The 25860-nt window shown below is 37.7% G+C and overlaps 1 protein-coding gene and 2 long non-coding RNA genes across 3 annotated transcripts in view; all 3 read right to left on the bottom strand.

The window, feature by feature from the left end:
- Window positions 1-3153: 3153 nt before the first annotated feature.
- LOC106908688 (CREB-regulated transcription coactivator 1-like) lies at window positions 3154-12107 on the bottom strand. The gene is made up of 8 exons (XM_088014850.1): window positions 12103-12107; window positions 11261-11355; window positions 9934-10019; window positions 9814-9854; window positions 9110-9288; window positions 8796-8941; window positions 6406-6498; window positions 3154-4129 (listed from the first exon to the last, which is right to left on the bottom strand). Exons 1-8 carry the CDS (start codon window positions 12105-12107, stop codon window positions 3944-3946), a joined length of 831 nt encoding a protein of 276 aa, XP_087870976.1. The 3' UTR covers window positions 3154-3943.
- A 7397-nt stretch (window positions 12108-19504) lies between these two features.
- Window positions 19505-25860, bottom strand: part of LOC106909602 (uncharacterized) — a 56823-nt gene continuing 50467 nt past the window's right edge. Inside the window, exon 3 of the long non-coding RNA XR_015765809.1 lies at window positions 19505-21383. This is a non-coding gene — a long non-coding RNA (uncharacterized LOC106909602). The remainder of the gene's footprint in view (window positions 21384-25860) is intronic.
- On the bottom strand, window positions 22498-24698 carry LOC148154846 (uncharacterized). Its single transcript, XR_015765808.1, has 2 exons — window positions 24079-24698; window positions 22498-23762 (listed from the first exon to the last, which is right to left on the bottom strand). It is a non-coding gene; the product is annotated as an uncharacterized LOC148154846 (long non-coding RNA).

The following is a 25860-nucleotide window of genomic DNA, read 5'->3' on the forward strand; positions in this document are numbered from 1 at the left end:
AAGCGCCAAAAACAACCACAGAACCACAATGGAAGGGACGGTAATGTCAACACAGAGCGAGCCCTCGGCTCGTCGGCTCACACGCCCTTACTTGAGGTGAGCCTCCGGGTGAGAAGCCTTGATTGGAGACAGGAGAGGTTGGAGACTGATTGGCTGAGGACCCGACCCTGTGGCGGTACTGCTGCAGGGAGGCAGCCTGACACGAGAGGATACATCTGTTATTCAGACAGGAGTGCCTTCTACAGTCATATGCAGTTCCATTCCTCTCATACTTCAATATTTACTCTTAAACCAAGTTTTCTCATGTTACAACCACAAACTTTAAAGCATTTTATTGGGACTTAACATGCTAGATCAACACAAATGACCTTGTAATTATGAAACGGAAGAAAATAATAACACAAAGCTATGGTTTCCTGATGGTTTCTACACTACAAATCAGTCTTTGGAAAGTGTGGCATGTACATATTTTTGTTTTGTTCCTTTTAGTTTAATACCCATAAAAACCTAGTGAGATCCATTGGCTCCAAACGACATTTAGAGATGCTACTGTTACATAACATTTTGACAGAAGGCAACTTATAATTTTTGATCAATTTCTACTACGGGAAATATATTGCCACTGTTAAAGAACCAACATTTTATTTGTACTTTTAGGCTTTAAAAAAAAAAAAAGAAAGAAAAAGAACAGATGCATTTTTATAGGATGCTGATCTGTTGAAAATTATTAATTATGCAAAAATTTCCAAGCTAAAGACAAGATAAATATTACTGGCAGTTTTAGTGTTATTCTGTTGTGGAAATCCAATGAAATTATTCCATGAGAATGTGATGAGACCGGGATTTGTCATTATATCTATATTTAAAAACATTTGTTGGTTCTTCATTATTTTAGACAAATTTATAAAGAGCTGTTGTGGACGACCCAAAGTGTCACTTGCAGATTCGGAGCCCCAGCTTGCAGACCTCTGGTCTAAACCGACAGGCTGGACAGAGACAGAGTTAATCAGAGAAGCAGGAACAACAAAGACCCACAGCTTAGATGGGAGAACCTGTTGACATGACAACTACGAGTCCTGCAATTCAGAAATCTTGTCTTCATGGAACAATGGCAGGGAAAATGTCATTTTGAAAAGAAGGCCATGAGAAGTCTAGTTTGCAATTTGCTGGAAGCCTTGTAGGAGACAACAAACATGTTGAAGAGGGTTCTCTTGTCAAAAGAGACCACTTTTGTTGAAGGGGGCTCTACATGGGAGAATCAAAGTGAACAAGGTATCAATGAAACCATGGCGGAGGCAGCATTATGCTGTGGGGATGATTTTTTCAGCAGGGAAGATAGATTGATTTAAATACCAGAAAATCCTGGAAGAAAATCTGACTAAGACTAAACTCACAGCCAGACCTACAATGGAGTGGGTTTATATTGAAGCGTGTTCATGAGTTAGAATGGCCCAGTCAAAGTCCAGGCCTAACAGACACCACAACTGATGTTCACAGATATTCTTCATTCAGTTTGATTGAGCTTTAACTATTTTGCAAAGAATGAATAAAAATTTACAAAGCTGTTAAAACACATAAAGGCTGTAAATGAACACCAAGCTGCATACTCTGATGTAGAAATGTGAGTGTGGCTCCTGGAATCACACATACAAAGCTCTTCGTGTTCAGAGAGACTAGAAAAGAACTAAAATGTCTATGTCAATTTACCATCTAGATATTTATGTGTGAAAACATATAAAACCATGCTGCTGGCACTTCTCCTTTGTGCATTACTTTGTGTTGCACAGCAAATTCGGAAGTGTTAGATTTCCAGTGTAAGTGTTGTATGTTAAAAATACAGTGTAAATTCAACAACATGAGTGTTAGTGAGTCTTAGTTTCCCTAACACTCACAGAGTTCCAAAGACTTAAACAAAAAGCAATCCAGTCCATTGTTGATTTCTAAATTAACTCCAACAGTCTAAATCAACACTCAGTCTGGTGTTGACTTAGAAATCAACACCAGACAGTTCCTCACACAATTGTAACAAATTTGTGATGTCACATCAGGGAAGGAGCAACAGATAGGGTAGGGGTTGCAACAGGTCCCTAGCCTGGACTGACAAGGGGGTCTAATGGGAAGCAAAACATGCCTTCAGGAATCCAAATATTATTTATAACATCCAATGAAAACTGCAAAAGAGAGCCTTGTTGAAAATTGTTTATAATACCCAGTAATTTATATAGTAAAGTGCCCCATTGTTGACTCATGGTTGCTAAAAACCTTACCAGACTAACTGATTTTAGTGACACAGTGAGTGTAAAATATTGAATAAAATGTTGTGCTACATGACTGGCTTTATTTTCACTCTTATATTTAACTTTATGACACACAAAACTACAAATGAATCGTCCTTATTGTCTCCAGGTGCATTCTGGGTAAAGCTTGTCACCAACGTCATCATCAGTCACTTGGCAACAAATGGCAGACTAGCTAGAGCATTTCTACGGACTACGTTAACATGTTTTGAATTTGAATTGAAGTAGATTATATACTGCAACTGGTGCTGGTGTTTTTGTAGTATCTAATGTGGCATCTAATGTCTTTTAAAATGAATTTGGGGATTATTGATGGCCAATAGTTTCTGGGAAAAAAAAGGTTTTAATTGCTCTAGTGGCTTTTATTTGGTAGTAAATTGACACAAAAAAAAGTGAGTAATGAAAGAAGGGGAAACGAACCCACAACAGCCACATTGAAAACTTGAGCCTCCATATGTGGGTTGTGCTTAACCCCTGAGCCACCACAGCACACCCTGCCAGTAGTATGTCAAAACTCAGATTTCTATGTTAATATATACTTTACACCGTTCTGTGTTAGATTAACACATTCATAGTGTTAACTTTTGACAATATACACTAGTGTTGAATAGATTAACGCTGAAGTGTGTTTGATTTCAACTACTATGAGTTTTGTTTCAACTCTATCACAAATAACACTTTCAAAAGTGTAACTTCTACACCATCCAGAGTGGACCAATATAGACACTTTCAAAGTGTTGAATTCAACTCTGTAGGAGTTTATGGAACACTTCCAAATTTGCTGTGTGGTGTATCACAATAAAATACATAGAGGATTGTTGCTGTCTTTTTGCAAAACACGGTAATGGAATAAAGAACAAAGTGAAGATGTATGCAGTGAAGATCTCTTCACTGCATAACAAAGCTGGCAGGAAAAAACAGGAAAAACAGCAGGGAATGATTTAAAACAAGAAAAAAAGTGCTAGAAATAAAACCAAGGCACAACAAGGGATCAGACTGACCATCTGCTGTCTTTTGAGCTTCATAATTTTGCCTCTTTTTAGTACTTTTCCAAAAACAAATCAAAAACGTCGATTTTACTGTGTACATTCAGGCCTGCACATAGCCCCATTAAAGAATATAAAGAAAAATCTGAAGGCAAACCTGAACATGCTATCCCGTAATGTTATCCACAAACATGCTCAGAGAGAGACAGGAAAACATGAATGACCTATTGACCTGCTACTTTAAATGTAATAGAGCTGTTGAAGTTGTTAAAAAGCAGCTTTATAAACAGATAAAGATTTTACTGCATGTTTTAGATTGTCTGACAGGGCCGCTGCTGTAGATCTTCAAAGTCAACATTTCTGAGCCTCAAGTTTTATGTTTTCCTTTTTTCTTCTGTTCATTCCCTGGACGAACTGGATGTAAACCACTTCCTCATGCACCTCCCCACTTCAGCATTCATACAACGGCAAAACTAAAGATGCTAACAGGCAGCTGAATTATTTTGTGGATGAGCATAATACTGTGTAGATTTTATTTTAATTTTAAACAAGGAGAATAGGTTTGCACCAAGTTATACTTAAAACCATTAAAAACTTAAAACTGTTTTCCTTTACCACGGACACACAGGGACAGAAATCTACCCAGTCATAGCATCCGACTTAACTCCGGAAAAAGTACAGGAACCAGCCAAAGTACAGATTCGTTGTTTCCACTAACAAAAGCCATACGGGCTGTGCACTGCTCACCGCATTCATGTCGATGGTCATGTTAGTTTGTGCAGATGTCTTGTTGTCTGACGTAGGGCAGGAGTTCACAGAAGACGGCAGCTGGACTAGACTCGTCTGCTGGAGAGGAAGCAGTGGAATCACAATAAATAAGTTTGTCTCATAACACAAGTACAGAGAGAAGAATCCTCTCTAAAGGTAGAAGACAGGCTTTGATGTGTCATGCAGATTAAGGCACCTGGCCTTCCTGTTTTTTTATTTTTATAAGACACATTGTGTCTTCCACTAGACAAATCTAAACCTAAACAGTTTGTGATTACGCTGCATTATTAGTGCCAAAATTAGGACTATTGTGAACCCAATGATTCACAATAGTGTACCTGTGAACCGCTGGGTTCCACCTACTGCTGACATGATTAATGATATGCTGGCATCAGTAAAGGTTTCATAAATCACAAACTAAATTTTAGATATTATGCTTTCAGTGCAGAATAATTTAGTCCATGCTTGAAGAGTCTAAGTATTGAAGTTTTACAAGAGCAAATTAAAGATGTTCAAGGTAGTAAAATGGGAATTGCCCATTAGCCATTTACTGGAATCAGAAACTCAATCGGAAGCCAACTTCAGTTCCGTATTATACAGCATGTTTATGCTTAATGTGTTAGAAAAGAACATGTCAATAAATCTAATATATGTTGCTTACAGATGATGCATGCCAATCATTTTCCTTCATAAAACTTTCTTCAAAAAAAAAAACGTTGTGAGTAACCAGCCTAAGTATGCTAGCTGTTAGCCTATTCAAGGCTAATGCTAGCCCATGCAAGGGAGATACTAGCTTATCTCTATTGCACTGGAGTGCCAGAGGAAGCAGGCACTCCAGTGGGTGACCCACCTCGGTATGCAAGTCACTAGCCTCTGCAAAGCTAATGCAACTGAGTAGTCTTCTCATTAGCCATCGTCGGCCTTTCAGTTACCAGCACTGGACTGTCATTAATGAGGTCAGTAGCCAGCTTCAGAATGAATATAGCCTTGTGCAATAAGGAAGTAGCCATGGCTAGGTGTGAAATAGTATTAATTTTAGCACTAATACTGAGCCATATATGATATCTGTTTGGGCTTAACTCCATCCAAAATAAGCTAGTAAACTAAACCTAGAGTAAAACATCTCCATTAATTCCATAGCGAAACAGTCTATAGTCAGAAGTGACACGTATAAATTTAAAAACAGCCCTGTTACACCACCAGGAATATTTTGTGATGCTCCTTTTCTGTTAAATAACGGTGGAAGATCGATGATTTGTAATTTTATTTGCTGTTACCGGGTCAACAATCAATTCTGCTTAGAAATTACTCTTACAATACTGAGATATTACAAAGGCTTAGTCAAAGTCCAGACCTCAAACTGAATAAAATGTTGTGATACCAGGTAAAAAGAGACAAGTACAAACCCTCAAGTCAGCAAATGTCAATAAAAGTGAAACAGCATTGATAAGAAGGGGGTGAGAATTCCTCTACGATGATGTCAGCAACTAATAAGGTTGCATTAAGATCAATAACTTCAGATTATTGCTGCTTTACTGCAAAATGGAATGAATTATACTTATTGCTTCTGGATTTTCACTTTATGTTAAGTTCAGAATATGAAAGAATGGTCATATCACTTAGCAAATTCCAAAGGGGATTTCTCTCCACTACGCAAACATCTAAATAGATAAGATTAAAAATGCACTCCTGATCAAAATTAGAAGACTGGGGAGAAAATGACTCATATTATAACCAGGTAGTAGAGTAGTACCAGAGTTTTTTAATGGAAACAAAGAAACATGAGCAAGAGACAAAACAAACAGAGAAGACAAATTAGAAATTGCACTTGAACTCAAGGATGCACTTCAGCAGATGACCAAAGGTTTAGGAGTTTAGGAGTCCAAACCTGGACATAAATCTTGCTTTCATATAATTTTCCGTCATGTTCCTCTGAGGCCAAAAGCAAAAAGCCTTCCTATCTTTGATTTTTGTAGGACTGCTGAGCTGCACAAACAAAACCTCTTACCACACTCCATCACTGGTAAGGTTGGACATTTTAAGACAGTAATTTAAAAAAACCTGTGTGCTATAGGAGGAAAAAGCCAAGTCATATTCCATCTGCTCGGAGCCAGACGTGGCTCAGAGCAAGATATCTGTGGTCTTAAAACCTTTGATCAAAGAGTTTTCAACAGCATTTTTTGTTGTTTACTCTTGTTTCTTCTTTTGGCAATTTAAAGCATTTGGTTGTGATGCAGCAGCAAGTAATGCTAATACTTCTTTCCTGCTTTCAGAATGTGCACTAAGAGTGTAATGTGGGATCAGGTTAACTGTTGAACATTTTGCATAACAGCTGACTTTGGACAGAAACTCACTTGCTGGTTCTGGTGTGTCTGGGGCATTGACTGCTGATTGATGAAAGAATACTGGGACAACTGTTGTTCAAGATTCATAGCACTGATGGCCGCCTGGGGAGAACACACACACAGACACACAAAAAAACATAATGAGAGGTGACATTAATGGACCCTTGAAATATTAAAATGCTAACAAAAATGCAATTTTCTGGAGGCATCTGGAATTGAATCCCTAACCTCAAGACGTCTGATGTTTGTCTTTGCCCCTTTTCTTTCTGCACATGTCTTTAAAAAATACTGCGAATGAAGTTTACTAGCACTACAGATCCTTTAAAAAGGCCTATAGTGTGAGTCGACTGGGTAGCGAATCTGCATTTGTTTTAACTAATTAGCCATTTTTAACTCTTTAACATGACAATGTTGTTAGTGAAATAGACACTGGTGCAGATTCAGGTGTGTGTCAGTCATGTAACCTATGCTGGACGGGGCTAAGATATCACAAGATATTTCACCTGAGAGCAACTGAAACAAAAGTCAGAACATTTTACCCTTTTGAAAACACAGAGTTAAATTCATGAAGCATCAGATGATATTTTCTGAAAGTTTTGTTTAAGCTTTAACCGGAACCGCACTGAAATGTTACAAACCCATTTATCAACAAGCTATATCAAAACTGAGAGGAAACATGCTAATATTAAGCTAGCCTAACTTTGCTACGCAAACTGCTTCATGTAACAAGATTGTCATTTGGAGCATGAGATGTTGGCTTGCCAACTCAGTACATTCAAAATACATGAGGCATCATCTGTGACGTCTTCGCACAACATTTCCAATATCTTGAGCCACATCCACCTAAACAAGATTTAATTTTGTTTCTGTTACTTTTACGAAACAATTAAAAGATGGAATTAATCAACACAATGTTTTTTTCTTACACTTGGTGAGTTGGCCTCAATAAACAGAAGGATGCTGTTTTTAAACCAAAACTGCAACTTCAAGGAGACATCACTATGCAAATAGAATTTAAAACTAATGAAATACCAAGCTGAAAAGTATTTTACTTATCATTGAACTTGATTTAAACAGCTGAGGTAAATCGTTCTCCCATCCATGTCCAATGGGGTATATGCCACGAGAGGTGGTGACGTATTTTCGTTTGAATTTATTCCACATAGGTTGGTTCCGGGTCCTGCTTGCTCCTATTGTTCTTGGCTGAAGCTGCAAGATCTGTACCATGAAAAAGATGCAAAACTTAAAATATCTGTGAGCTGCTGGTACAACGACTGAGTTTTGTGGTGTGCCGTTGTTTCCAGTAATTAGTCAGTACCATCCAGTGCTTAGTTTTTTCATTTTCCAGTTGATATCAAGGCGACAGCGGACTGTAGCCAAAACTTAGCCACTACAGCTAACACGCGGTTTGTAGCTGCCTGCTATTTCAAAGCTTGAGGATATTGAAGATCCAGCGTCAGAAATGGGAAAATGGGGGATATAAAGGGAGTTGTATGTGGTTCGTTTAGTGGAATAATTTGTTGGAGGAAAATAATGCCGGAGGAAATCCACTGCAACGGGAACAGGCTGAGAACAGAGGCAGCGATTCGGCACAAGGTAAGTCAATACGTGTGTGTTGATGTGCGTTTATGTTATATGGAGTATGAAATTATTTTTAGGCAACTCCTTAGTTTTTGTTTATGTGACAATTATATAAAATACATTTAACATGCAGTCGGAGCGATACCGAGCACGGTAATTTAAAAACAGCCGAGAGCAGTAATGCTCCAAACCACAAAAGAAGTCAGTCAGATTAAGGTCCAAAACCTTCGCTTTACAGCCATTTAAGTGGCACCGACCCACATAAAAAACCCACAGAACAAATGGTGCAAATCACGTATTTCCCGAATTCCGAATATATGATTATCTACCTTTGCTGTTTCATAATTATTATCCACGTTAGAGTGAATTTTTCCACTTGACTGCTATAATCTGTTCTTGCTTTACACAACGTAATTTCTCTTTTTTTCTCTCTGAGATTCTGCTTAGAAAATGAGGTTATGAAGTTACATCCTCCTGCTGCTTTTTGTTTTTAAAATGGTTACCGGTTACTGTGGGCAAATCCAGCAAGGACCAAGTGAAAAACTCCATCTCTAACACAGAGTGACCTGTGCACCGGAAGCAGGCTATGTGGAAAAAAAATGCGGAAGTGCTAAAACGGAAATTCGTGGCATATACCCTATTGAAAGCTTCCAATGACATGAACAGCAAAAAGCTTTATTCACGTCACCACTGACAGGTTTAACCTGCAGATTTTTTTGTAGATTTAGTCTCTTTTTCTTTGCTGATTTCTCCATGCTTTTTAAATAAAGTAAAATAAGAATTTCTCTATCCCAGTTCCTTGTTGGAGCAGAGAATACCTGGGATAGAGGAAGTGGTGGAGAAGTTTGGGAGAGTTGTAGGCTCTGCTGCTGGTGTGAGTCTCCTGCATTCAGAATGAGAGGAACCATGTTCTCCTGGCCAGGCTCCATTTCCATGGTTACTGTTGGCTGAGAGGTGTTCCCTCCTACCCAGTACAAAAAAACAGCACAGGGGAAGTCTTCTTAAAAGCACATGAAACTGGCACTAACAGAAGTTTGAAATGAAAATCCCTGTGGGGATGTGTTTGAGCTCATCAGGAATAAGAACTCAATAATAAGTTTTGACTGAGCCCATGGCTCCATATGAGGATTACCTGGAGTCTGAGTGCTGCCGGCAGAGCCGAACGAGGCGGCCGCTGTGTCGTCTGAGTCCAGCGGGGTAGGCAGAGGAGGAGGAAACTGGATGTTGGTCAGGTCGGGAAGAGAGCCACCACTGTTGTGGGCCACTGGTTTCAGAGACGTGGCCATCTGCTGCTCTGGGGTCTGGAATATGCTGCAGGAAACAGACCAGTGCTGTGAATCCAAGAGCGCTGGGCTGGAAATCACAAACACTCATCAGTTTATGCAAATCACTCAGTGTAACTTCATTTCCAAGAACAACTTGGACCACACTCGTCTTTTGGCTCCTTGGCTTTCTGGCTGTTAAGTCATTGAAGCCAGATGGCTTTAATTCAAATAGAAATGTATTTTAAATATATTTGTTTACCACATGTGTGTAAAGTAGGGCTGTTAATGTTAATGCGTTAACACATGCAATTTATCTGAGTTAACATTTAAAACCTTCCTATTTCCTTTTGCTGTGAAAAATATCACCTTTTGTTCGTTTATGTCCCAGTGACGGCACTAAAGCTATAATTTTAATAGGGTGTGGTCTGTAAATCTCTATCGTTTCCAGGAATCGAATGTATCAACCGTTCACACACTGAGATTGGCTGGTATACACACGGTCCAACACACAGAACTTCTGCAACAATCCCCCATATCTTTTTTCTTTTTATAAAAGCAGTAAAATACTCACTGGATGCCAGGAACTTGACAGGGTTCAGACTGTGACACATTCTGAAGGGACAGAAAATGACAGCAAAGGCAGTGAGTGGATCCCACAGAGATCTGAAGAATCCTCACATCCAGTTTCTACCTTTTTGCAGTCCCAGCTCTGCTTCTGTCCATCTTCATCAACCTCTTGCTTAAGGACTCCAGACCCTGGCACAGTGAGAAGGAGAACTGGACCGATGGAGAAAGAAAACAGTCCTTTCAGTCTCTTTGCTGCTGTGATGGCTGCAGTTACAGCCACACAAATATGGTAATATTCACTCTCACCACACGCAATAGGTTTATCTCACTTATATTTAGATTTCTTTAAGTTTAGGATTTAATTTACAGAATAACTGGTTTTGTTTAGAAAGCAACACATCACATTGTATTCTAGAATAAGTGCGCACATTTTAGTTTATATTGTTGTGTTTTGCTTGATTTAATCTTTGTTTTGTTTCTGAGTTTAAGTGCTGGCTGCCCCAATCCTTAGGAGAGCAGAGAGGTGGAGAAGGGGTGGAGCAAGCCAGCTGAGACTGCAAATTGGTTCACACCATTACTCATCATCCAGAGGGGGGGAATGGGATTTTGCTATGTTAGTTTCAGTTAGGTTTCTGTGTATTTTCCCCTTTCTGTTTTGTATGTGGCCTGATCAGCCAGTATTTAAGTCCCCTTTTGTCTCTGTTTGTTAGGTCTGTTTTTTTTGAGTTAGTCTGAGTTGATGTTTGTTACTTTGACCTCTTTTATGGGCCCAAATTTTGTCATTTTTTCTATTATTTACCCAAGTTTTGTTTTGGGTTAAATAAAAAAACAATTATTTTGACTTTAAACCGGTGCCTGGCTGTTCCTTAACTGCTCGGTCCATCACAGCTGCACAGACATCAATTCTATTTCATCTCATAATAAACTAGAGCATATCAGCTCATGCTAATTGTGATGCACTGATATTTAGATAAAAAAGAAAGTAGATCACTGACATAAAATAAAAGTAAAAAAAGTACAGCTGAAGCAGAATGTGTGATAAAATCACAAAAGATGATGAATGCAGTTTCATCCCAAGATTCTAAATGAAAAAAAAATAGCCATTATCAGGAACATTCATCAGCCAGCACATGTTCCCACCAATCAATTTTCCTTCTATGCCTTCAAAGCAACATTCAGACCCTTTCATCAAGCACTGCAGGGCACTCGACTGAACCATCAAGAGAAAGTAGCAACACAGCACACAGAGAAACAAGATCACAACAAAACAGCCGTCCACTTCAGATCATACGCACACGCCTCATTAGGAGCACAAACTAATTGATTAAAGGCAGAGCTAGCAAACAACTTGCTCTACATACAGTGACTTAAACCAGTTTAGGACACCAAAACGTTCCTTTATCCATGGTAACTCAAAAGAGAAGTATGATTAGCATCACCATGTGCTGTACCTCGTTTTGGCTGAAGTTCCTGAGAGCCTCCAGTGAAGGAGGCGTGTTGTGCAGGAGTCAGAGTGCTCTGATGCAGGGCTGAGTCTGAATTTGTCCTGCAGGAAACAATGCATACAGTGAAATGTAGGAAATAATCTAGATAACAAGCAAGTCAGCATGTGAATATGTTATCCATAATGTTGTGCATGTTTACTCTTTGAAAGAACAAAATTTAGTTCTCAAATGTAAAAGCCATCCTGCATGAGGAAAAGTGGGCCAGAGAAGAAGATAGAAAGAAGAACCTTCTCCCCCAACCTACCGTGTCTGCTAGCTGAGATTTGACTGAAACATGCTTCTGCAGGCTTCATGCATACCTTTGTGTGCTACTGAAAAACACAGGAAGAGTTTGAAATATTTGTGATTAAGCCTCAAAACGTAGATTTATGTAGTAGTTTGGAGTAAGTAGCTGCATTTCTGTTACAAATGTGTATAAAAGTATGTTAATATTCTGCTGATGTAAAAATACAACAACAACAAAAAAACCCACATTGGATGTATTTCTGTTAAATAAGAAAAATCACATGTGAATTAAGGTTGTTCACACATTAGGTCATTAAGAAACATGCTGTGCCATCATCCTTAAACTACTTCCTGTCATCGTCTTTTTTGTGGTTTGCACCACAGTCAACATCCACTTGTTGATCATGTGAATTTTGTGATTTTGTGTTTTTTAAAAGGTTTTGTTGGCTCTAGTGGCCTTTTGTAGAAAGTAGTTTGACAGGAAAGAGAGTAATGAGACTACCACCACAAAGACTAAGGCCAGCATACGTGGGTCGTGCTTTGCCACTGCGCCACCACAGCACCCCATGATGCCAAATTTTAATTTAAAAACAAGTTTTTCAAACTCCATTAAGCAAATTTATTTTCAATATGTCAAATGGCGTAATAGACATATTGCAGTCAATGGAAACGCAGCTAGAGAGAAAATTATCACCAAAGATATTTGGTATAGTATAGCTCTATATGACAGAGATGTGATATACACTGCTCAAAAAAATAAAGGGAACACTCAAATAACACATCCTAGATCTGAATGAATGAAATATTCTCATTGAATACTTTGTTCTGTACAAAGTTGAATGTGCTGACAACAAAATCACACAAAAATCATCAATGGAAATCAAATTTATTAACCAATGGAGGCCTGGATTTGGACATGAGAAACTGATATCATCCACTGAGGTTATTTACCTCCACAAAGATTAGAAAATCAACCATTGTCCCCTTTTCAATACCCATGACAGAGGGCTAACTGACAGACCGCCCACCAAGACACATCTACACAAGTGTACTTAACTCCAGTCACCCCACTCTTGTCAATTTAGCATTTTTTTGCTACATTTAACAGGTTTTCAGAAAAAAAAACAGTGTAGTCCAAAATCAAAATCAGCAGGTTAGGCTTGTTAAAGATCGGCCTGAAAAACTGCATTTGGTGCACCTCTTAAATATTTACTTATTTACGCTGGTCATTTCAAATTCAGTGAGATGCACCTGCAAAGGAGCTCTTAGATTATTTTGATATTGTCTGTTTGAATCAGAGGGATTTCTTTTTTTGTTGTTGTTTTTTTAATATGGCTTTCTGTCCAGGGTGGCACAGTTTAGTGAGTGCCACAAGATTGAAAGAAGTTATTTGACATCAAAAATGACCTGAAATGGCTGACCCTTAAGTAGATATCTGATTTCCATATTTGAAGCTGAAACTAGGTTAAAGAGTTTTTGTGTGCTTTAAAGCAGCTCTGGCTGCATTTGATAATATACATTGAAATTCGAAATATCTTAGATGTTGACTGAACACTGAGACGGTGATTCAGGGATTTGACCCTGGTGTGTGGACCAGGTAATAAAGTTACCCCTGGTATAGAGCATGCCTCCAGTCCAGTCTCCGTTCAGAGCTCAAAGAAAGAAAATCAGATTTTACTTATTCTTTTGCCTCTGAAACGGATAGACATATTTCTTTCAGCTTAGACCTTCAGTGTTAAATGTGTACATAAAAGTTTTTATTTATGATTGTATATGTAATGATGACAAGCATGTTAAAACATGCAGCGTTCCAACAAGTTGAGCCTTGAAATGCAGGCACACACTCACAACTACCACATTGTCCTCCAAGGTTGAAATGTTGTTAAAGTCATGGAGCATCAGCACTGCTCTCACTCACACACTTGACACAAAAATTGGTGTGGAAGGGTTTCTAATTAAACAAAGTCAAACATCACATGCATAAGTTACGGTTTTCAAAGATGCTTCCTTTCTTTTAACCTTTTTGTGAAAGATGTAGCAACAATCCCATTTTATGATGGACCTTTTAAGTATATCCAGCAGTTTTGAACTACAGGGATAATACACTAAGGCAGGAGTAATCAGTTGCTTTTCACAGTCAGTAAGGAGGTGCTATTATATGTTCTCAGTTTTATATTAACCGTTATTGAACTGTTTCATGAGAAGTAAGAGCATGTGGAAGGCTACATATGTGGCTGTGTGAGGAAGTGTCCGGGCCACAGAGTTAGACTGAACAAACGCTCTTACCTTCTCCAGCTGGTGTCAGGGGGCGGCGACAGGTACACTGAGCCGTACGGACAGCTATCAATGTGGTGTTTCAGGTCAAGAAAATCATCATCCCATGTAGTTTTATGACTTTTTTGTTAAATGCAAGAAGACAGAATAAAAATGGATATCTGCCTACACAGCAAATTCAAAAGTGTTAGATTTCCAGTTTAAGTGTTGTATGTTAAAAATAGTGTTAATTCAACAACATGAGTGTTAGTTTCCCTAAAGAGTTAAATAAAAAGCAATCCAGTCCAGTGTTGATTTCTAAATTAACACCAACAGTAACTCAGTCTGGTGTTGATTTAGAAATCAATTCAGTTCAATTGTGGGACAGTTCCTCCCACAATTGTAACATATTTGTGACATCAGGGAAGGAGCTACAGGTGGGGCAAGGAATGCAGCAGGCCCCTGGCCTGGACCTACAGGGGGACCACATGGGAAGCAGAACACACCTCTAGGAATCCAATTTTTCTATCATATCTGATCAGAGAAGTAAAAAAGAGCACTCTCTTGCTGAAAACTGTGAGTAAGGACAGTTACTGACAGGACTGACTCCAGTAGCTTATATAGTAGGGTGCCCCATTGTTGACTTATGGTTGCTAAAAACCTTACCAGACTGACTGATTTTAGAGACATAGTGGGTGTAAAATATTGAATAAAATGTTGTGCTACATGACTGGCTTTATTTTCACTCTTATATTTAACTTCACGACACACAAAACTACAAATGAATTGTCCTTATTGTCTCCAGGTGCACTTTGGGTAAAGCTTGTCACCAACGTCATCATCAGTCACTTGGCTACAAATGGCAAACAAGAGCATTTCTACAGACTACGTAAACATGTTTCGAATTTGTGTTGTTTCATCATTAGTGATGAAACAACATCATCACTAATGATGAAACATACTGCCTGATGTTTCTGCTCTTCTTTGTTGTACTTCATGTCAGATGGCCTTCAGAATGACAGCCGCTCTCTCTGGTGATAAAACTTGTTAGCTCCGCTGTTGCGGGGATGTCCATGTTGTGAAGTTAAATTATCATGAGCTTTATTATTTGGGCCCGGTCATTAGCCCCACCCCCCGGCCCGATGCCATCCTGTCACATGTTTGCCTGAGGAGCGGAGGCAGCACGGTGTCTTGTCTGGAGCTTATTATAACAAAGTAAGTTCCATGTTAAAATGATCATGTTTTTGACTATTTTTTATGGAGGCATTAATTTTCCGTTTACGCAAGAGTATCGATTCATATACATAGTTTGCTTAACATACGTTTATTTGTTTGGATATCACAGTATATACGACTCTTTATTATCTTAACCAAACACTGAAACTGTCAGGAAAATCTGGAGACCATTTGAGTTAACATTATTTAGCTGTGGAGGTTGTTTTCTTTAAGTTTTTGGCTGTAGACTGCAAAACGGGGGAGTGGCTGTGCTTGATCTGTTACAGGTGTCAAACTCCAGTCCAGGAGGGCCACTGTCCTGCAACATTTAGATGTGCTGCTGCTGCACCACACCTGAATACAATAATTAGGTGATTAGCAGGACTCTGGAGAACATATCTACTCAATGAGGAGGCAATTGAGCCATTTGACTCTGGTGTTTTGTACCTATGGCACATCTAAAAACTGTCAAAATGTTTTTTCTTTGTTAGTGCGTCATGTTGGCGACTGAAGCCTGTTATGATAACTTCAACACATTTCTTCAGACAGGTTGGCACGACTTTTAATGCTGTCCAAAACTTTTTCTATAAGCTGACTAATTTCTTTACTAATTATTTCTGACTTTTTTATGCTTTATCTTGTAAACCAGGTGGGCAGAGTAATTTGAATGAATATGATGGTGACACACACAGGTGAGTCTGATTAGTTTTCCTCACACTTCTTTTTAAAATATTTATTTATTATCCTAATGTTTCTGCTATATTTCTTGTTTTTCCTACCAGGCTGGAAGTCTTCCTCGTCCATGTTAGTGAAAACAAGAGCAGCACCAAAGACACTTCAACATCAGTGATCACAAGACCATCCATGGTCTCTCCCAATGAACTTTCAAAGCACACTTCACCTTCAGTGCAAAGTACTGTGAATGAATGACCTTTGTTGTATATTGCTGTCAGTGCCGTTTGATGTTTTGAAATAAAAGTGGATTAAATACTACAACTGGTGCTGGTGTTTTTGTAGATTCAAGTGGCATCTAATGTCTTTCAAATGAATTTGATCAGGCTGGCCGGAGTCACAGTAACACCTGGCCCTCCCTTGCCTCTTTTTGGCTTCAGTGGTGAGGGGTTGCCTTTACCAGCCTTTAAACGGCAAGCACTGACATTTTGTTCACTGTTGGCGAGGTGTACAGCTCTGACCAGGTAGAAGGGTGTTGCTCCTCTGACCCACAAGCAGTGGTTATGTGATCTTATGTCGTTTGAAACTGGAAAGAATTAGATGCTCTCTTCAACACTCAACCAGTAAATTTGAAAAAACATGGGGGCCCTTTCTTGACTCATTTCAAAACATACAATAAGGCTCCAGATTAAGTTAATTCACCCTATTGCATTCCACTTCTGTCTGGGATAGGACTGTTGTGCATGGATCTACTGGGTAGTGACCTGGGTGGGCTAAATGGGATTACTTTGTAGGGATTAATTTTCTGCATATTATTTTGTATCTATTGGATAAGTACCTCTCTGTATTTAAAAACTGTATGCATAAAAGGAAAGATCTCAATAAAAGGACAGTGATTAAAAAATGAATTTGGGGATTATTGATGGCCAATAGTTTCTGGGGGGAAAAAAGGTTTTAATTGCTCTAGTGGCTTTTATTTGGTAGTAAATTGACCAAAAAAATGTGGGTAATGAGAGAAGGGGTAGACTGGGAACCGAACACACAACAGCCTCGTTGAAAACTACAGCCTCCATATGTGGGTTGTGCTTAACCCCTGCGCCACCACAGCACACCCTGCCTACTGGCAGGACAGTCTGAGTTTTAAAATACTACTGTATTTTAAAACTCAGATTTCTATGTTAATACACCATTCTGTGTTAGATTGACACATTCATAGTGTTAACTTTTGACAAAATACACTAGTGTTGAGTAGATTAACACTGAAGTGTTTAATTTCAACTACTGTCAGTGTTGATTCAACTATATTCACTATATCCATCTGTGCTGATAATTTTTTTTTGTGAAGTGACGTGATAAAAGCTGGGTAGCTCTTGAATTGCTACAAAATGGAGCCGTGTTTCCTTCAGCCCACTGGCTGCAATGTCGACACCTTGAGATGCCATGAGACCTAAATTCTGAACATCATGGCATGGAGTGCATCCCAGTTTTCCATGTCTGGCATATAACTATTAATTTTAGCTTTTAATCTGGTTATATTGATCCTGTGTCCAGACAGAGGGAGAATCAGTAGACCTAGCATCATGACCTGTTTGTTCTGAAGATCCTGCAGCTTCCACTTTGTCTTCCTAACATGGCGCCTCCTCATCCTGACTCTCATACTGATAAGAGGAACCACAGAGCTCAGTTAAGTTAAAAGCACATCTTCTGAAGTTGGGATATTTTTCTTCCAACATGTTCCAGAGGAATCAATTACCTCAAACCAGATGTTGGACTGGATTTTATTTCATTGTCATTTGTACTTTATAGTACAGTGGGAAAATATCTTTATGAATGATTTTATTATATTAATTTTCCATGATGACAGACTGCCAGACTGCACGTCAATTTATATATATAGTTTATGATTTTTGCTGTTTGCAGTAAAACAGCAAAATAGTTGTTTCAACTATTTCTGGTTCTGTACTAATTTCCGTTTCCTGTGATAATTATGCTATTTCTTAAGCCTTGTTTCACGTTTTGGCTTTTTCAAATAATTCAGGTTGCACACAAACTTTTGCTTCTTCAGCTGAATTCTGCTATACCTTTGCTAAATTTCATTACTTAACAAACGTTTTCTACAATGTATGACAGTAGAAAACAGTCATACACTGTATGGCTCTAACATTCATTTGTGAATGTTAGAGCCTCATTTTTAACACTGGAGCTATAAAGGTTGAAAAAGGTTATTTTGGAGAAAGTCTCATCAACATCAATATTTCCACTAAATAAGAGGCAGTTTGATAAAGGAAAAGCCTCTCAGACTCTGAGCCCGACAGCACTAAACTATTAATTTATATTAGACAATTAATTTAATTTCACATAATTATGGCGGTAGAAGCTATTTGTTTGTTAAATACTTAATAAAACATATTTACCGTGTTTGATGTTTGTTGTAAATGACGTATAGTCACAGATTAACGAGATAATTAGTCCAAGTTTTGTCGTTTATTGAACGTTCAAAAATTACAGCAGCTGTGATTCGCCAAGACAAAGGTAAACAAAGGGAAAGCAACCTTTCTAAACCACTTGCACCTTTTTACTCTCTCTCTCTCTTTGTCGTTTAAGCACACCCGTTGCCATGGCAATCTATGCGCTCCACAAGCCGACCAGAGATTACGTTAAAAACATAACATTCAGTCCGTTACGATATTAGGTTTGCAGGCTTGATATTTATTTTGCGATCATTAATAAGCCTCCCTGAACACAGCGGTGGTTGATTAGTTAATTTTAAACTCCTGCTCTGCTAGTTATTTTGGTAATGGAACTCAAACGCACAGAATTGCGCAACACCTTGTTGAAACAATAATCAACAATAATCACTGAGATTATTGTTGGGTCATTAATTTGAGCACGTTTTAGTTTCTTTTTTTTGTTCTTTAATAAAGTTACAAACGTTTTAAAGCAGTCAGAGGAGGACGTGCTGGTCTCAGTGTCCTGTAGGCGTTCAGTTTGTCACCTAATGCCGAGATCGACTCAAAACCTTCCACGATCAACGTATTATTGGACCCCTGCTCTGGCAAAGCACAAACAATTCAGAAACAATATGAAATGGGGAAAAAAGTTATTTATTAATTGATTAAGTCGTGTTTTAGGTTGTTCTTGAAAAACTAATCAGTCACGGCTGATTAGTGGGTGCACTCACGGCTGCACAGTGAACCCATTGATTCTGTACAGCTGACAGCCGCTCCCCTCTCTTGCAGGTACTGCGTACCCCCGCTAAATCTTTTAGGGGTATGCAGTACCCTGCCATACCCCCATACTTTCACCCCTGACTATATCACAAATAACACTTTCAAAAGTGTAATTTCTACAACATCCAGAGTGGACCAATATAGACACTTTTAAAGTGTTGAATTCAACTCTGTAGGAGTTGACTGAACACTTCCAAATTTGCTGTGTACAGTTTACTGATTCGTTCACCAAACTGATTTCATTGCAAGACTTCTTCTTCAACACACTGTAACTATTTATAAAAAATATAAACCTTAAACTGGAGGTACACCCACCTTCCAATACTATCAGGATAGAAAAAGAAAGAATGTGATCATCATTTTTTACTATTAGTTTATTTGGTTCACAGAAAAACAATATACCGCTGTAGTTCTTGGACTGATTTTGTGTGGCCCCCAAATATGGTTCTACGATGATATAAAATTGGCCTGCCCAGCACAGGTAGTTGATGTAGATGTAGATGTCCAAAGTGTGGCCCGGGGCCATTTGTGGCCCTCTGAATAATTTTGTTTGACCTCCAATCACAATTCAAGACTATTGTTTGTAGTATTCCTGTTTTATTTCTCATTCTTCCGCCTTGATCCCAATTATGTATTATATACAACCCCCACAACTAAGAATCAGCACCCATTGACCCACGTCACATTCTTGATGCAAATCATATCGTAAATACGTCCGTAAATATGTTTTGGACATTCTTTCAGGAGATAAAAACAACGTAAAAGGAGAATCAATAATAAAAATGTTTCCATTACAGTCTTTTTAAAAAGGGGGCCTGTTGAAAAGCATTTGTACCGTTATCAATAACCAATGGAAAAATCTTTATCAGCATTATAGTAATAAAACCCTTCTTATATTTGTTGACTAGCTTTTTGATTTTTTTTTACCAATTTAAACTCAGAACTCTGGCTAGACCAAATTACTTTTAGTCAGTATTTAATGTTAGGGCATTAAATACCCTGTAGTACTATTTTCACTAATTTTGTGATAACCCATGTAACTTATTGCATGGTTCTATAATGACAAGATTGTTATTATTATTATTAAAAACATGTAGTTCAACTTAAAAAATGACTTTAAACCTAAAAATCCCAGGGGAATGATAACGTTGTCTTTACTAATACTTGTTTTTACTGGATTTTTCTGGATTTTTTACTGGATTTTGTCCATTGTTCTTACTGGATTTTGTCTGAACTGAGCCTCAATGTTGCCGTGTTAGATGTAGTTCTTAGGGTTTTCATTTTGGAGTTTCTCTGATTATTTCCTAGTTTGACATGAGTCAACTTGCTGAGACAAGCATGCCGCTGGAAACTGCTCACTCTCTTCGAACAGATAAAAATAAAAACTTGTTCTGTGCAGAGTGGAAGTTCTTATATCCTGAGCTGATGTTGCTTTGGCTTTGTAAACTGACAGGTAGCAACAGCTCTCCTCTGGGATCATTGCTGACGTCCGTCCACCAGGCCATGACAGACAATATCATTTCATTGAGATGTCTAACATAAAAGTAGAACTGATTTAAACTTTTGGTCACACTTGCTTGTTGCCAGTTAATCCAGAGTCAGTATTTAAGGTGAAATATGGCTTTCTACTCAGGGTGGCACTTCATTAGGGAGTCATTCACCAGTTCATAAATTCTTTCTCCTCCTGACCCTAACGATGACGCATAGTTCTAACTTCACAACTAATCACGAGTTACTGTCATAAATCATTAAATTATATACCTTTCTGCATACTACAATAGAAAATACTATCGTGCCTGAAATAGACTTTTCTTGACTTTTAGGGTTTTGGTGCTGAGTCTGTTATTATTGTACTTAGCAAGCATTCTCATTGCTTATTTATTTACAAGCTTGTAAGTACTAACATAAGGGCTATTTCTTTTTTAGTATTTGGTGTTTTTTAACTCTAGTTAAAAAATGCCACTTGCTACCAGCAAATGCCAGTTGCTACCACTGAACTGAGCTTCTCTCAGCTGAAGGTGGTAAAGGACAAAATATAAACTGGACTGGTCAAACGTAGCGTGACTATTTCTACAGTACAGTGATTATGGACCAAAGCACCAACAGAATTCTAGTTGTTGGTTGATCTGTGATTTTACTGTCTGAGCAGAAGATTCTTATATCCACTAATAGAAAATAACATGAAATAATTGTACTTGATTGTTCCCCGAATAAGGAAATTACTGAAAATGCATTACCATTATATGTTTTACAACCACATCTATTAAGGTTTCCATCTGTTAAAGAATTACTGAACATGTTGACTGTAACTTCCAGTCTCCCAGCACTGACACAGCTGTAAAGGATATTTGGCGTCCATGTTTGTCTATAGAGAGCGGTTTCCGATTGGGCGATGTAATGCGGTTCCGGTCTCGGTAGACTCTGTCCACCAATCCGTGGTGTCGCGTGGATCTATTAGTGTCAAGACCTGAATTCTGAGAGATGATGAAAAGACATTAATTAACAAAACAACAGAATGACTCGCTGTGAAAAAAAATATCCTTCCCACCAAAGTAATTTATGTGTATTAAGTAAGTAGTTACTGTGTAAATAAAGGAACTCCTTCCTTAACCCTTGTGCGTGCGAGGACTGAGGCAAACATAGAGGACTATGGAAAATGATACAAGTTTTACGTGTGTGGGATCAGTTGGACCCCATTTCGACATACAAGGGTTAATCTTTGAAGTCAGCTTTAGCCAAGGTAGGCTGTGTTTGGCCCATGTTCTACAATCTTTGCCAGCAGAAAATAAAGGAAGCATCTGAGTACAAAACGGCTGTAGAACAGATAATGGGACTCAGAGCAAAAATGACAAATAAACACTGGAATTAAACTTCAAAATTCAAAATTAAACTTAAAAATTTGAATACTTCACTTTTGTGAAGTATTCAAATTAAATCTAAAAGCATGTAAAACAAAAAAAAATGTAAACCGAAAAGTTTTGGTGCATAAGTAGAATACTAGTTATTATTTTAACTTGTTTAATCCTAATAAACAGCAAAATGTACTCAAAGATTTACACAGAAAGTTTTTTATCTTGATTGAGTGATTTTTTCCAGAGAAAATAGGGTGAAAGGAAGATATGTTTTTTGCTTCTTTCCTATAGAGAGAGGCATTCAATAATTCTGTTCTGTGTTAAAAGTTCCCCAAACCAATTTTTCCATCACCTTGGCAGCTTTGATTGCTTGTTTATTTCATTCAGTCTGATTTTTTGGTAACACTTTATTTGAAGGGGGTTGAATAAGACTGTCATGACACTGTCATAAACATGACATAACACCTGTCATGAACATCAATAAGTCTTCATGAATAGTTATGACTGTTGTCATAAAGCGTCATTTGGTAAATAATGACACTTTTAATACAAAGTTGACATTATTCAAAATGTATTTGTTATGACAACTTGTCATTAACCAAGAAATCATGATCTAACATAAATTTGTCATAATAGTAGTCATAATGATTTAATTATCACACTAGCAAAAGCTTTAACAAAACAATGATTAATATTTCCACTCCCTGAAATAAAGCAAAACAAGTAGGACAAGAAATAAATATTTCACTAAGCTTTATTACACGGTCAAATGATTTAATAACAGACTCATTAACAATTTATTTTACATCAACTAAAGTGGAACAAGTAGCACCAGTTATGAATATGTCATTAAGTGTTATTACAGTGTCAGTAATATTAACTGCTACCTCAAGTAAATTGAAACTAGTAACAACAATTATAAAGATGTAATTTAGTATTACAGTGTCAAATGCAATGCTAACAGAGTTTTTGATATTAAGTCTTACCTCAAATGAAGTGAAACACATTGGACTACTTATAACTACCATCATAACTGTAGAACAAACCCTTTGTACATTGGAATAAAACAAAAGATAACTTGTTCTAAGATAATAGAGGGTTTAATGTCTGGTCAGTATATTGTTACTCTGAAATGCTGATTGAAAAACTAAAACCGAATTACTTATTCTTTAACTTAAGAAAATAGGTTCTTTCAACAGTAACTTTTTTTGCTTTGATTATGTCAGCCATCTCCTTCATGAATTCAAACTTGGTGAATCTCTTCTGGACATTGTCATAGTCGGTGATGACTCAATTCATTGTGGTCACTTAAAAAAAGAACAAAAACAAAAAACAATGTCATCATATTCCAGCATTTATTTAAATACCATTTCAAAAATGTCCCTTGCTGCACACTGTCAGAATGGTAGACTGGCAGACAAATGCCTAGTTAACATGACTGGTTGTTATAAAGTGCAATACAATTATTTCTTAATACAAGTGGAATAATAACTGGAGCTGAACAAAATTATTCTGATCAAATATTTGTCTGGCAGAAGTTCAGACTGCCACTGTTATTCAAATGCATCATTTAACATATAGTTTTAGGCACATGAATGCATCTTTTTACTTAATGAGCATTCTAAATTATTTCTAACCAGATACTCTGACTTAGGGTTGTTTGCAAGAAGCTTATTAATAAATAAATAGACTTAACATCAGTATTAGTTGTCTAAAACGTAACTTAACTCAGCTGGTGAATGTTGATTCCTGCTCCCCATTCCCCACTTACCTGGCTGTCCCACCCCACTTCACATGGTGAAAATATTAACACAAAAACGACTTACCTAATTTTCTTGGGGAATATTTAATCTGCTTCTTTCTCTTTGGTCAAATAGGAACTTCTTTCTCTGGTGGCTGGTCCTTATTATCATCCTCCACACTCGTAGCATGTCTTCATTAGCCACCTTTGTCCTCCCCACCATGTGTCCTTAGGCTAGCCTGGATCTTCATGTGGCTAAACTTGCCAAAGCAAAGAACACAAGCACTGTGTCACATCAGCCAAGTCGCTAAATAATGCACATGAAGGATAACTTTGACTTATATATTAGCTTTTAATTTGCTAGATTAAAATTGGAGGGGGAAAAACAACTTGCCTGTCTTTAAAATATATTTAATATTAAGGGCTAACGTTACATAATTGTGTTTAATAACTTTAGCTAACATTAACTTACAGCAAGGTAGGATTGGCTTGAATTGCTTATAGCTAACATTACAGAGAAAAAGAACATAGTCAATGTTATTTTCTCAAAGAAAATGTAAAGTTAATAAGACATACCTCATATGTATTAGGTATCAAACTTCGGCTTCTTTTTAAACGGGAGGTCTGGCCGTTATAACTTGTGTTAGGTTTACGCCACCATAGACATAATATAAGCAATATATAAGCAATATATAAGCAATATTAATAATAATCCTTATATTATGTCTATGTGCGCCACAATATGGAAGATTTCTTCTTCACCAACACACTGCACGCCTGTTCGTGCACTGCTGCCTCTCACTGGTGGAGATGGTGTATTGCACTACTTAGCCCTTGTGTTTTGAAATGGGGTCCATACCAACCGACCCCACACACGTAAAACTTTTATCATTTGCCACAGTTCTCTACGTTTGCCTCAGTCCTCGCACGCACAAGGGTTAAAACAGCCTTAAATAATGTTTCAAATGCTAAGTTCATAAGTGCGTTGTAGACATCTTGCTGTAAAACTTTAGGATCGATTAAATTAAGAAAATTAAGACTAAACAACATGGCAGAGCTTTATAATATTACTACATAAAGCTAATTTTTAAAGTTTAATCGGTAATACTTTTATAACAAATTTATGTCAGATCATGATTTCTTGGTTAATGACAAGTTGTCATAACGAAGACATTTTTGGCGAGGTTAATGGCAAGTTGTCATAACGAAGACATTTTGTCTAGAATAATGTCAAGCTGTCATAACGAAGACATTTTGAATAATGTGAACTTTGTATTAAAAGTGTCATTATTTACCAAATGACGCTTTATGACAACAGTCATAACTATTCATGAAGACTTATTGATGTTCATGACAGGTGTTATGTCATGTTTATGACAGTGTCATGACAGTCTTATTCAACCCCTTTCAAATAAAGTGTTACCGATTTTTTTCTTCAAACTTAATGCTTTAATGAGAAGTGTACTTCCATTTAGTATGGCCATGAACATCATGTTAATTAGAGGCTTTAAATGGTTGATTCGAATTTGTTATACAACATGCAGCTGTAAGTATTTCATGAAAAGACTACTATGGTTTGCAAAAGTTTGATTTTAAAGTTAATTTGTTATAATACGGAATGATTATAACAAATCCCAAGAAAAGAACTAGACATATATTTCCATATCTATACGCTAGTCACTTGAACCTTGTTGACAAAATCCTGCTACTATTCCAGCTATTTTTAACCCAGCTGAACTATCATGGTCCACTCAGTTGTTCCACAAATTTGTCACTACAGCCCTTAGGGGGTGATAATGCAATTCAATGTCCCCTCAAGGACAGAAGAGGAAAAGACGAACTGAAGAGTAAGAACAAAGAGATTTCCCACCAGGTTTTGTATCTTTCCCTGAGAGAGAAATTATCCACAATGGGGATAATTTATTGTCACTGGTAATGTTTTCTTTAACTGGTGTGTGTTTGGTGCCACTTTGTGACTGGGGTATTTTTTAACTGTCTGCACACACAGTGAACGTGGTAACCAGAGCGCGGGTCGCACACAGACCTCGACAGAGACTGGGAGGAAGTCTCTTGAATATTTAGTGCAATTCCCTTAGCAAGTTGCAACTTGACCAAACATCCTTTAGTTTCATCAAAAATCTTGTGACTGAAAATGCAACTACTCTGTCTAGCAGAATTTGTAGAGCTAATTTGTTTTTTTGTTGTTGTTGTTTTTTCTTAAGAATCATCTAGAAGCTTCCAATATGTTTCAAAGCATGGCTATGAAAAGGTCTCTCCACAAACTGAAGGCCCCACATACTTGGGCGTGCTTCACTCCGCAGAGGTTAGTGTTTATCATTGTAGGCGGACTCAGAGCCT

The sequence above is a fragment of the Poecilia mexicana genome, unplaced genomic scaffold, assembly GCF_051168715.1.
Source record: "Poecilia mexicana isolate PSO_F unplaced genomic scaffold, ASM5116871v1 scaffold_17, whole genome shotgun sequence".
Lineage (NCBI taxonomy): Eukaryota > Metazoa > Chordata > Actinopteri > Cyprinodontiformes > Poeciliidae > Poecilia > Poecilia mexicana.